At 44.2% G+C, this 12,355-nt stretch overlaps 1 protein-coding gene across 2 annotated transcripts in view; it reads right to left on the reverse strand.

The window, feature by feature from the left end:
* Nucleotides 1-1,019: 1,019 nt before the first annotated feature.
* RIF1 (replication timing regulatory factor 1) overlaps nucleotides 1,020-12,355 on the reverse strand; it is a 94,934-nt gene continuing 83,598 nt past the window's right edge. For both annotated transcript variants that reach the window (XM_068245812.1, XM_068245811.1), the window contains exons 31-36: nucleotides 9,132-9,278; nucleotides 8,967-9,044; nucleotides 7,756-7,871; nucleotides 7,513-7,666; nucleotides 4,195-4,300; nucleotides 1,020-2,262 (exon numbers count right to left, since the gene is read on the reverse strand). In XM_068245812.1, coding sequence (XP_068101913.1) covers nucleotides 2,039-2,262; nucleotides 4,195-4,300; nucleotides 7,513-7,666; nucleotides 7,756-7,871; nucleotides 8,967-9,044; nucleotides 9,132-9,278 — 825 coding nt within the window. In that variant the 3' untranslated portion in view covers nucleotides 1,020-2,038. The remainder of the gene's footprint in view (nucleotides 2,263-4,194; nucleotides 4,301-7,512; nucleotides 7,667-7,755; nucleotides 7,872-8,966; nucleotides 9,045-9,131; nucleotides 9,279-12,355) is intronic.

Consider the following 12,355-nt stretch of genomic DNA (forward strand, 5'->3'; position numbering starts at 1 on the left):
CCAAGTAGCTCATTTTCTGTTATTTGGAGTGAGTCAAAATTTTCCCTTTAACAAAACATGTATTATAAAGAATTTGGAGATGCTTGAATAGACCGTTTACGCTGAGATGAGAGGATTTCAGATTTTTCTCTCGTACAGGAACCTTGTATTCGGCACCTGGACCGGAATTATTAGAACTGCAAACATTTATACTAGCAGAACAAAGCCTTAAAACGTCTCCAGAGAAAATAGTCATTAAAAGTAAACTATACTTAAAGCACACAAAAAAAAAAAAAAAATTCAAGAAAGTCAAATACTTAAGAGCCCCGAATGATAGAAATATACTGCTGCAACAGGTGCAATCTGATTGGTCACTCTAGGCAACATACTCTTTCTCTCCAGCTTCTCATTAACATCCTCCCATACCATGTCTACATTAACAAGCCTCAAACATCACTGCCTACTGGCTGGACCAGTGCTTCGTAGCCTCATTTTTTTTTAAAGTGTCCATATAAGAAAAATGTCATGCCACATTGCTGCCTGATAAATAATGCAATTAAAATGCATTATGGATTTAGTCACCTTTAAAGAGAACCCGAGGTGTGTTTAAAGAATGTTATCTGCATACAGAGGCTGGATCTGCCTATACAGCCCAGCCTCTGTTGCTATCCCAAACTCCACTAAGGTCCCCCTGCACTCTGCAATCCCTCATAAATCACAGCCGTGCTGTGAGGCTGTGTTTACATCTGTAGTGTCAGTCTCAGCTGCTCCCCCACCTCCTGCATAGCTCCGGTCCCTGCCCCCATCCCTTCCCTCCAACCAGCAGAGAGGGAAGGGATGCAGGCGGGGACTGGAGGTCTGCAGGAGGCGGGGAGAGCAGCAGACTGACACTATAGAGATAAACACAGCCAGCTCTGACAAGCTGTTTGTCAGCAGCATGGCTGTGATTTATGAGGGATTGCAGAGTGCAGGGGGACCTTAGGGGGGTTTGGGATAGCAACAGAGGCTGGGCTGTATATGCAGATCCAGCCTCTGTATGCAGATAATATTCTTCAAACCCACCTCGGGTTCTCTTTAAGATAAGAAACAGCCCCAGACTGCCTGCGGTTTACAATTACCACCACCACAGCAGATTGTGTGTGAAAGCTATACTTACATGACTTGTGGATTAAGACTGATCATTGCTCTATGCTATCCCCTTCCTTTTCTCACGATTGGCTGCCCCTTCTGCTACCTGGGCTTACAGGAACAGGAAGTAATATGTGGAGAGCTACAACCAGACCTAACTACACACCACAGACAGGTAATTAATGCATTGTCACATAAACAGGCAGCAGTGAAGGGTTTGAATCAGAGGCATGAAAAAGCTGTTGAAGTATAAAGATTTAAGGGCAGGTGTCAGGTGTACACAGTACAGAAGCTGCTACAAAGCACAGGCAGTCTGAGATCCTCGTATATCATTAGGAAAGCAAATTCAGTGATGCAATAGGCCTCTAGTATTGATCAGAAAGCAAAACGGGAGCAATAACTGGTCTGTGTTAAAGTAAATGTATCCAATAACTTATTAAGCGTACAATACCACAGAGATCATAAGAGGAGTTGTTCAGTTATCATAAAAAGCTGCCCACTGCTGAGGACCTGCATGGAATCCAGGCAATAAGAAGACCTTTTGGCTTAGGTAATTTCATTCTCATACCTCTAGGCATAATAGGGTGTGAGCGCCTCATCTCTATAGTAGTTCTGAGCTGATAAATGTTATGGTCAGAAAATCAGCTCAAAAAGCAGAGCAAGTTCAATGACAGCAGCTTTCATAAAAAGCACTGGTCTGATTTCGGAACATACAGGCTTCTGTTAGAGGGTCAATGCTGACTGTACTCCTGCAGCCGAAGAATTGTCTACCCAAGCTCGATGAAGCATCATTGTACACCCAAGCTGGGAGGAGGATTTCTAGTCCAGAGATATCACATGATATATAATTCCTTAAAAATTTAGCCAGTCTCTGTGCTAAAAATTACTACAAAAAGGAAGTAAAAAAAAAACCCAAAGCCCTAAGTCTGTACTAAACAGACCCATCGTGAGGCGGGGACCTCCACCGTGACCGTAGATGCTGTAGGATGCAATTTGACATGTTTCCAAGTTTTTCTTGCACTTCAAACAACTGGCTTCCTGAATATTTCATAAGCTCCTCCATGTTTATTAGCAGAGACAGGGCATTGGTCTGTGACAGGATGTCGGGAGTCCTGGGTGGAGCTTCCAAAGCTGTAGCCGGGGCCTCAGGCACATCTAAAAGTCAGGAAAACACAGCAGTCAGTTATAATATTGTCACAAGACATCCAGCCAAGGAAAGGACCAGGTTAAGTACTCCTTCACCCAGTGCAGTTTTGACGTATGGGTGGATTAGAAGGCAGGTATGCATGCTTTTTTCAATCACTAGGCAGAACTAATGAAATAAACAATTGTGGAATATCTTAAGTCATTGTTAGAAGGAAGATAGATAAAGTAAATTTAAACATAAAATAAAACTAAGTTTTTACTGTTTTCTTGTTTTTGCTCAATGACACAATTAGAGTATGCCAGAGCTAAAAATCTATGAACGATTTGACCCACTTTATCTCTTGCCTGCTCTCAGAAGCCATTTTCTGCTAGGAAAGTGTTTTATAGTTGGAATTGAGGGTCACATTGTAGTCACTTCCTGTTTGAGTCAGGACTGAGTCAGCCACTTACATACCTGATATTTAACGCTAAGCCAGAGAAAGAGGGAAAAAAAAAAAAAAAAAAAAAAGGAACACAGCATAGTTCTTGGTGTGCTTGGCACTGTACATACACGTCTATCATGTCACAGGTCACCTCGGGTATCCTTTAACCACTTAAAGACAAGCAGGAGTATTAAAACGTCCTTTTACGGCTCCAGGACTTTTTATAAGTTAAGCAGCGCTGCTGCACACGTGCATGCGTGCACGTTCCCGCGCTTGCACGTGCATTTGCGTGCACGTGAGAACAGTTAACAATACACCTTTATTTCCTCATACTATATCGTCACCATACTTTGTACTAGGGACATAATTCAAATCTTGTAATAACCAGGACAAAGATAAAATGTGTGGGTTTTATGTACAGTAGCAGTGTTTATATTAAAACTATAGGTAATGAAATTGCAGAAAGTATTTTCTATGCATTTTAAAGTGGAAAAAAAGTAATTACTGAAAAGAAATATCAACCCCAAAAAACCTAATTGGTGGTGAAAAAAACAAGATATAGATCAGCTCGTCCGTTAGGGTAAAAAACGCTTTGGGGTGAAGTGGTTAAAGCAATACTGAAGTTACGGTGGGTGTAGGAGATGCTCGACCTATTGAGAAGAAAGCCTCTGGATCCTATAGAGCCTTCCCCGTATTCTCTCGGTGTCCTGGTACCAGCACTGTCCCGTTTGAATTTGCCAACTCTGAGAGCCCTTTAGTTCTTCTGAAGGCAAGTGGCTCCATACTGTTCAATCCCAAGTGCCAACCTCAAGGTGTATTGGATCAGTTGGTCAAACACGTTTACAATGAGGGGTGTCATCACTGGAATGGAGGACACCTAGAGAGAATTCGGAAGGCTCCATAGGATTCAGACCCTTCCCTCTTTAAAGGGGAGTATCTACCCCACCCCCCCTTACAATATCACTTTAAACAATGCTAAAAACAGGCAAAGGTGCAGCAGGTGCACTCACGATGGCCAGGACACCAGCTTTTCAAACTTCTGGATCCAGTGATAGCTGTCTGAACACAAGATAATGTGAAATAACGATGGGTGGAGTTTCCCTTCAAATGTTTTTGCTCAAAGAGAGATGATTAAAAGATTCTCACAACAAGGAGTTACCAATGAATTAGCTGGACGCTTATTAACTAGAATGACCCTCATCTTCTTCAGACTTCTACTGAAACTAATTTCTAAGTTCTATGGTCTAAGCTTGATCTTCCCTCACCATGTGCCTTCATTCATGCTCCCGGTGAGCGGCTTGCACAGTACAAGAGAATCTCTACTGCGTCTGTGCAGCGTGAACGAGGACGTGTGGGCGTAGTGGCCAGAGACAGGCTCAGACCGCGAAAACAAAACCGAGGTGGTAAGGAAGGAGGATGCAGTTGGGGCTTTCAATCGAGAGTGGATGACGATTACAGTCTGTGTTACATCACCAGAACTGCAGTAGAATACATTTCCTATGTGGTAAGGACACAATACCTGTTTCCAGTTTTTCTTCAGTGGACGCTGGTTTCTCATCAAGACCATTCAATAGTTTTTCTGCCTCATCCAGAGCAGCAAATTCATCAAATCCTTTCGATTTTGTCTGCAAATTAAGGAAAATAAACTAGAGTTAGCTTTGCATTTAGAAAGGATCATTTAAAGAGACCCTGTACAAAAAAAAAAAAAAAAGTGCCCCTGGAGGGTACTACTTACCCTAAGGGGGAAGCCTCTGGATCCCATCGAGGCTTCCCCTGTCCTCTGTCCCTACGGTGGTCTCGCTCTGGCCCTCGCACAGCTGACAATTTGTCAGGCTATGCAATATTTACCTACCCCGGCTCCAGCAGGGGCCCTGTTGCAGCTCTCAAATACCGGTAGGTGGAAATAGCAGATACCAGTCGGGGCCATTCTACTGAGCAGCAGAGCGCACCTGACTGGAATTGGCCATTTCCATGAGGAGAACCACTACTGTGCTGGATCCGGGAAGGTAAATATTTACATGGCCGCCGTTCATGGACCTCTAGCGAGACCACCGTGGAAAAGAGGAGGACGTGGGAAGCCTCGATGGGATCAAGGCTACCCCTTCCTAAGGCGAGTACTCCCCAGGACCATTTTGTTATACAGATTCTCTTTAAATCAGCGCCGAGTAACTTCATGGGTATATATGGACAGTTTTAATAAAGTAGAGGGATGGTTACATTACATTTAAATAAGCTCTCACAATCCGGTGCTACTACAATGTCCCCCCCCCCCCCCCCCCCAAAGAGTGCTGCTATCATGTGCCCTAAAAAAAAAAAAAAAAAAAAAAATAGTGCTGCATCAATGAGAAACCCCCTTGTCAAACTGCCCCATAATAACCTTCACATGACAAATGCCACCATCACTTTCCCTATATACAGACATCCATCTATGCATAACCAATCTATACTAAGAGAATGCTGTAATGTAATCTGGATTACAGCCCTGAGATCTGAGCTACGCAGATGCTGTAATAAGGAATACTGCTTCCTGTAAGGAAGAGCCAATGGACATATCACCATATGAGTGAACATAGGCGTAAAGTATACTCGAGGCGACATGTGATAACTGTATATACAGTGCAAACCATTAATAACCAGGCTGTTAATCCTTTTCATTTTGCTGTCTGAAAGTTTATTTTCAGGCATGCAAATGACAGCTGGCCTGGTACCTTGTCGAGAATATAGTAAAGGTCACTGATTACAGCCATAAAAGTTTTCCTGGCAGGATAAAACTGAGGAGGGAGAAAGAAAAAAGGTCAATAGTTTATTTTAACTCTGGAACACTTACAGGGATTTCAAGCAGTGCAGTAACTATGGAAAGATGCATACCATTATGAAGCGCTCTTTCTCCTCTTTCCAATGATATATAAACCGCCGCAGGGCTGTGGAGTCGGAGTTGGAGTCTAGGCAATTTTGGGCACCCGGAGTTGGAGTCGGAGTTTCAGAAACTGAGGAGTCGGAAGATTTTTGTACCGACTCCACAGCCTGCCACCCTACGCCTTTTAGTTTGTTATTTTCACGATCAAAATCGCGGCCACCATCTTTGATTCCTTATTCAGCATTGTATTATGCAGGACGACACTTTCCCCAGTGTCGGCAGCTCCATTCAGTGCAATGCAATCAAATACAAGGAACCCAGGGGGATATAATTACAATCATACCGGTAGGTATAATTAATTAATTGTGGGTATGCTTAAAGGCATACCCACAGGCACTGCTCGGAGTCCCTTTAATAGACTGCCATTGAGACAAAGCATTCAATCCGCTTTGTAAATGTTTACATATAAAATAAAACCATAGGATAGCTAAAACAAAATGTCATTTTAGGAGGAGGATAAATACAATTGTTTATCAGTCGATTTTCACCTCTGGTTCACTTTAACCCTTTCTGATCTCCCTGGAAAGTGAATCAAAGTTAAGAGAGAGACTTTTTTTAGCTCTTATGTTAAGGATCCACGCCCCATCTATAACGCTGCTATCCCGCGGCTGAACAAGGGTTTTATCACCCTCAAATCCCCAGGGCAAAAATCCACAACTTTCTTAGTCGTGGATTTTGCTGCCCAGGGAGGCACAGCTTACCGCTGTAGCTCTGCCTCTATTCGTGTCAATCCACTCTGCCACTCCCCCACCCTCTCAGAGAGGCAGGAAGAGGCTACGTTCAGCAGGGATTGATGTGAGGAGAGGCAGAGCTACTGCAGAAAGCTCTGCCTCCTCCAGGAAATGCTGACCAGTTTTTGCCCCGGGGATTTGAGGGTGATAAAACCCTCGTTCAGCTGCGGGATAGCGGTGTTTTAGGTCGGGCATAGATCCTTAACATAAGAGCTAAAGGCTTCAGAGTCTCTTTAAAATTTTCAGATTTTTTTTTTTTAGGATAAAATGGTATGCTGTGACTAATCTTTTAAAAAGGAGTCAATCCTAAATGACAAAAAAATATAAAATATATTAACCTAAGGAGAGGGAAAGCTCTGGGTGCTATAGACCCCCTGTTCCTCTCCTCGTCCTGATGCCCCTGCGCTGGCTCCCCCAATTGGTCGGAGACTGCTCTCTTCCCGCTGCGGGTGGGCTTCAGAAGTCTTCAGGAGCAGTTGGATCCTGAAGACTGGCCGCTCTGTACTGGGCATATACAAGCATGCTATCTCGTGCAGGCGCAGTATGGAACCGCCCATCTTCGAGAGCACTCGGGCTCCTGAACACTGCCAAAGCCTCCCGCGGCGAGGTTTGAACGTAGGAGCCTACGTGGGAACGAGAATGAGGAAAGGAATGGGAGGATCTATAGGACCCAGAGGCTTCCCACTCCTTAAAGAGAACTTCAGCCTAAATATACTGTCATTGGAGTTACATTAGTTATGTGAATTAAAATAGATAATATAAACTCTTACCCACCCTGTTTTAAAAGAACAGGCAAATGTTTGTGAGTTCATGGGGACAGCCATCTTTTTGGTTGAAAGGAGGCGACAGAGCATGAGACACCCCTCCCAGCTGCACACACTAGGCTTCAAATCTCAAATTCAAAATAAAACAAATTTGCACCAAAACAGCAGAACGAGATCAGAAATCTGCACAGCATTAGGGGAAAAATGCCCAAGCAGATTTCTTTAATGGGGCGGAGCTCAGCTTCTGTGCAGCTAAAAATAAATCTTGGGTAAGAAAAACAAAGTTCTGATGCTGTGAAACTGTTAAACAGCCTTTTCAGTGCTGCCGAGTAGATTTTTAGTCTGGAGGTTCACTCCAAGTATCTTTTTTTTGTTTGTTTTTTAGGCTTCAGATTTACTTTGAAACACTTCGGTTTAATAGTCACCTGTTGATCATGGTAGCAGCGGAGAGCTTTCTTCACAGTAGAAATCTTTGGTGAACGAATGGGTAACGTCTTTATTTCACAGGGTGTGAGGGTGCTGAGGTCTCCGATGGTTTTGATGTTTTTAGCGCGGATAACATGTCCGAGTCCTCGAGCCCTTCAATGGAATAAAGTCAAATCTTTAGAATAACTTTCCTGCAACGAGACCAGCTTGGGAAAAGCAGCACATTCAGACCAGACTCTTACCACATATTGGAGGTGATCTGTGGAAGGATGACTTCTATAGGTGCCGTGCAGTTCATTAGGGCAGGGTAGACACTTTCCTTGGGAGATGGCATAGATTCCTTTGTCATTTCTGAAATCTAAACATCAATTGATTGGATAAGACACTTCAGCAATGTATGATTATAAAGCCAGGTGACACTGACACCAACAATGCTGCAACAGTTCTGCTGTACACACAAGCCCACCTGGATGCACAGACTTCTGGAAGTTGCCTCCTTGGTTTAATATTTAAAATAAACTTGAAGGGACTACATGCAACCACTTATGGTTTTTGGACACCAGTCTCACACCCAATTTGTTACATTGTAGGTTCCTGGATGTGAGACTTACGTCCAGCACTAAAAACCGCCACTGCGATCGTGCACGCCCGTGTCGCTCGTGCACAAAGTTACAGAAAAAAACAAAAAAGTGACCGTGTAACTAATAGTTTATTAGGTTTTAACCCCTGCCATACTAAGTGACCTCTTGTGCTAACTATACTTTGGCATAAGATCAGTTGACACCTGTAATAGCTGCCGCCAATAGCGATTGGATGTAATAACTATGGCGACCGACAGCTTGGGGACCCAATGATGTATAAATGCATCGCTATGTTGTTACCTAGCAATGCATCTATACAGCAATGGGGTTCCCAAACTGAGCGCGCCAGCGATCGCATGCAATCGCTACAGACACACAGAGTGGCGCTAATGGTACACTACGTGCCCAACTAGTGATGAAACATGGCATGTATGGTATTGTTTTAAACAGCACAAGCCAATTGTATTTTTGAAGTTAGGAAGGGGAAAAGGGTGTCATTTTTGCGTTTACTCCTTATTTTCCCTGACAAAGGGGAAGAAGAATGGCGGCCAACGTTGGGATCCCCCGGGAGGCAAATAAACGCCCGCTGCACGCATTGCTCTGCATAGACCTCAGGAGGCTACCACACGTTCAGCTCGGGATAACCGCTCCTGGCTTGTTTTTTCCACCCAGAGCTGGACTCGTGATTACCGCTAAAGGAGATTAAGGTCATTTTGAGGAAAGGCCAATTGGCACAACAAGATGTTTCAGGATGTGAGAAAACCCAAAAAATATTTGAACACACGGAACTTCCTTACTTATAGGTTTCCTGGCTAAGATTCAAACCTGGAGAGTGTTAACCCCATATCCGTTTAACGACAAGCAAAACTTACCAAGCTCTTCTTTGAACTTTTAAATCCAAGAACTCGTGACCCAGGAGAGACAAAGCCTTTGGTTGGAGTGGTGTTAATCTAATGAAGTAAAAAAAGTAGTATTAACAAAGGCATCTAAACAGATTGCTAGACAAGAGTGGCCACCTTTGGTACATGGTGACTTGCCTTAGGCTGAACGCTTGTTAACATTTTCAGGCTTCTTGATGAAGGAGAGTTATTTGAGGGATTACTTCTAATGACAGGGCTCCGGCGATCAATGTCATCTGCTAATCCTTCCTGGTATATGGGATCAGCAAAAGACACTCTCCTAATCTGTACATATAGGAAAAAAGTTATTTTTTTCTTTTCATCAATAATTGAATTAAAGGGTACTTGAACTGTCATGTGACATGAGATAAACGTATATATTTAGTGTTAAGCATATGTATAACTAGACTGTGTTCCTTTCTATAACTGTAGGGCAGGCGTCCCCAAGGACTGCTTCAGTATCAGGTGATTTTTTCCAAGGACCGGGCGGGTGTGTGCAAGAGTGGGGGGTGGGGGGTTATGGTTGGGTGTTCTACAGGCAGGGTCAGCTCATAAATAAATCCTGGCAGCACCAGCACTACCCAACCACCATCCTCAAGCACTTTGATAAAGATGTGCCGGCACAAGATACATTTGGTGGGACAAGTGGCAAAAGTGTTACTACCTGGGCTTCCCCATCTACTGGCACAGTCACCTCCAGCCTTTCCTGCCCTCATCTGCCTCCCCTCACTCACTTTTACCCTTTCCTCCTCCCCACGCTCACTTGTACTCTTCCCTCCTCCCCACAGCCACTTTTACCCTTCCCTCCTCCCCACAGCCACTTTTACCCTTGCCTACAACTTTTAGCCTCCTTCCAGCACCAGCTGCTCACCATGCAGATGGAACTCTGTGGCTGACAAGAGACCAGAGCGTCCCAGTCATCCTCACTGCTGCCACCCGATGTCCGTGCAGTCAGAAAGCATGCTGCATTACAAATTACAGACACCAGCTGGCAGCAGTAAGAATGGTTGCAGAAAGCTGCTTTTCTCAAGCATACTGTGGAGTTCAGTGATGCTACTCACAGCTTCCGTGCACTCTGCATTCAGATGGGCACGACCCAGCTCGGCACAGCCTGTGGACCGGCAGTTGGCTGCGGGCCGGGAGTTGAGGACCTCTTCTAGGGGTTTGACTTCCAGGGCTTAGAATGAATTTCTTTCTGGTAGGACTTAACTGGATTATAGGGCATTCACTGATCACTACGATAATTGCAGGCTATCAAAGTTTTGTATGGCAGAGAGAATTTTGAGTGAAGGGAATAGATTTTTTTTTAAAAAGTCAATAGTTCAAGATGAGGGTTGTAAAACCTCTAAAACCATCATTCAGGTGGGACAAGAAAACTTTTTTATACTTTAAAACCCAAAGGAGACTGCCATTTATCAGTCGCAGAACGCTCCCAAGGACGGTAGCACGACAGGGGAGCGTGGCTGGGCGGGTGACGAAGCGTGACTCGGCCAGGCTTTTGGGCAACATTGCGGGTGACAGGACCCACCTGCAGAGACAGTGAGGTATGAGCGGCCTTAAAGAGACACTGAAGCGGAAAAAAAAAAACCATTGCCTTTTAACCACTTAACGACCGCCTAACGAGATAGGCGTCGGGAGATCAAAGTGGTGTTTCCATGGAAACGGCTGCTCGTTTGAGCGGCCGTTCAATGTCAGTTCACGAAGGGTGTCTCAGTGAACAGCCTGCGAGCCTCCGATTGCGGCTCGCAGGCGAAATGTAAACATGCGGGGAAGAAATCCCGTGTTTACATCATACGGGGCTGCTGGGGGGGGGGGGGGGGGGGGGAAGTCTGATCGCCCTGCAGCAATCCTGATCTGTGCTGCAGGCTGCAAAGTCCACGCAGCACAGATCATCAAAACGAGCCTGGTCCTTAAGTGGTTAAAGCTTATTATCTCAAGTGTCTGAGTTCTCTGCGACTTTCAGTCATGGAGCTCAATGGCTAATTTGCATAGATAACTGGAGTTTCTTAGCTCTTCCTTTACTGGAAACAATATTAGATTTGTGTCTCTGCTGCTAATGTTTTTTTCTTAGCTGTACTACACATACAAATCAGATCATCATTTTTTTCCCGCTTCAGTGTCTCTTTAGGAAAGCCCCAGGAAAGTATGGAACCTGAGATGCTTCTCGTCTTAGGTTCACTTTAACCACTTCCGCCCACAGGCCATTTTACCCCTACCGCAAACAGCCATTTTCACCTGTCCGTGCTCCACCCACTCATTTGGCCATACTTCTCATTTGGCCAGCTTCTCACATGTGAATGATCCAGATTTTTTTGCCACACAATAGGCTTTTTGTGGGCAATACTCATACTTTATTTTCTATGCATTTTATAGGGAGAAAAACAAAAATACACCATTTCTCTAAGTCCACCCCCTATAGTTTTAAAATAAGCAATGCTACTATAAATAAAACTCACATTTTATTTGCCCGTTAGTACCGGTTATTACAATATGTAAATGTAACTAGTGGCTGCAGTGTTCTCCCCAGGCTCTTTAGCCGGGTGCTCCACCCGGCTAGATTTGGTGACCACCCGGCTGTCATCTCCTCACCTCCTCCTATGCTGTAAGCAGAGTTGCCCTGCATTTTCATCTCGTCCCACCTGGCTGATTTTTCATGCCACCCGGCTACTATTTCATGCCACCCGGCTGGAAAAAATTCTGGGGAGAACACTGGGCTGGATAGTGTATTGGTTAACGGCTCTGCCTTTGACATAGGAGACCAGGGTTCAAATCGTGGCTAGGGTCAGTACCTATTCAGTAAGGAGAGTTCAAGGCAAGACTCCCTAAAGGTGGCCATACACTGGTCGATTTGCCATCAGACCAACAGATAGATACCTCTCTGATTGAATCTGAGAGGGATCGTATGGCTACCTTTACTGCAAACAGATTGTGAATCGATTTTAGCATGAAATAGATTCACCGTCTGAAGCTGCCGCCACTGCCACAGTTTTTTTTATTTAAGTTTTGTTCCTAGAACACCACATGGTGCAGATCTATTTTGAAATAAAGGTGTATTTTTTCTGTTTTGGGCTTTTTGTATTCGGTCAATACAAGGCCTTATGTGCTAATATAATATACCCTCATGACATGCATATTACAAAAAATCTGAATCCCTAAAGAAACTGTACTTTTTATTTTAAAGACCCATACATATATATATGGAAGGGATTAAGTTTATTATTTTTTTTTAAACTGGATGCAAATGTGTCTGAAGTGGTTAAGATCACCAGTTTATTTTCAGTTCAGGTGTACTTTCAGCCACGTGTTTACATGTTCCTCCTATTCAGCCAAGCAGCAAAAGCCTGTGCATCTAGTCAGGTCCA

The sequence above is a fragment of the Hyperolius riggenbachi genome, chromosome 7, assembly GCF_040937935.1.
Source record: "Hyperolius riggenbachi isolate aHypRig1 chromosome 7, aHypRig1.pri, whole genome shotgun sequence".
NCBI classification, from domain to species: Eukaryota; Metazoa; Chordata; class Amphibia; order Anura; family Hyperoliidae; genus Hyperolius; species Hyperolius riggenbachi.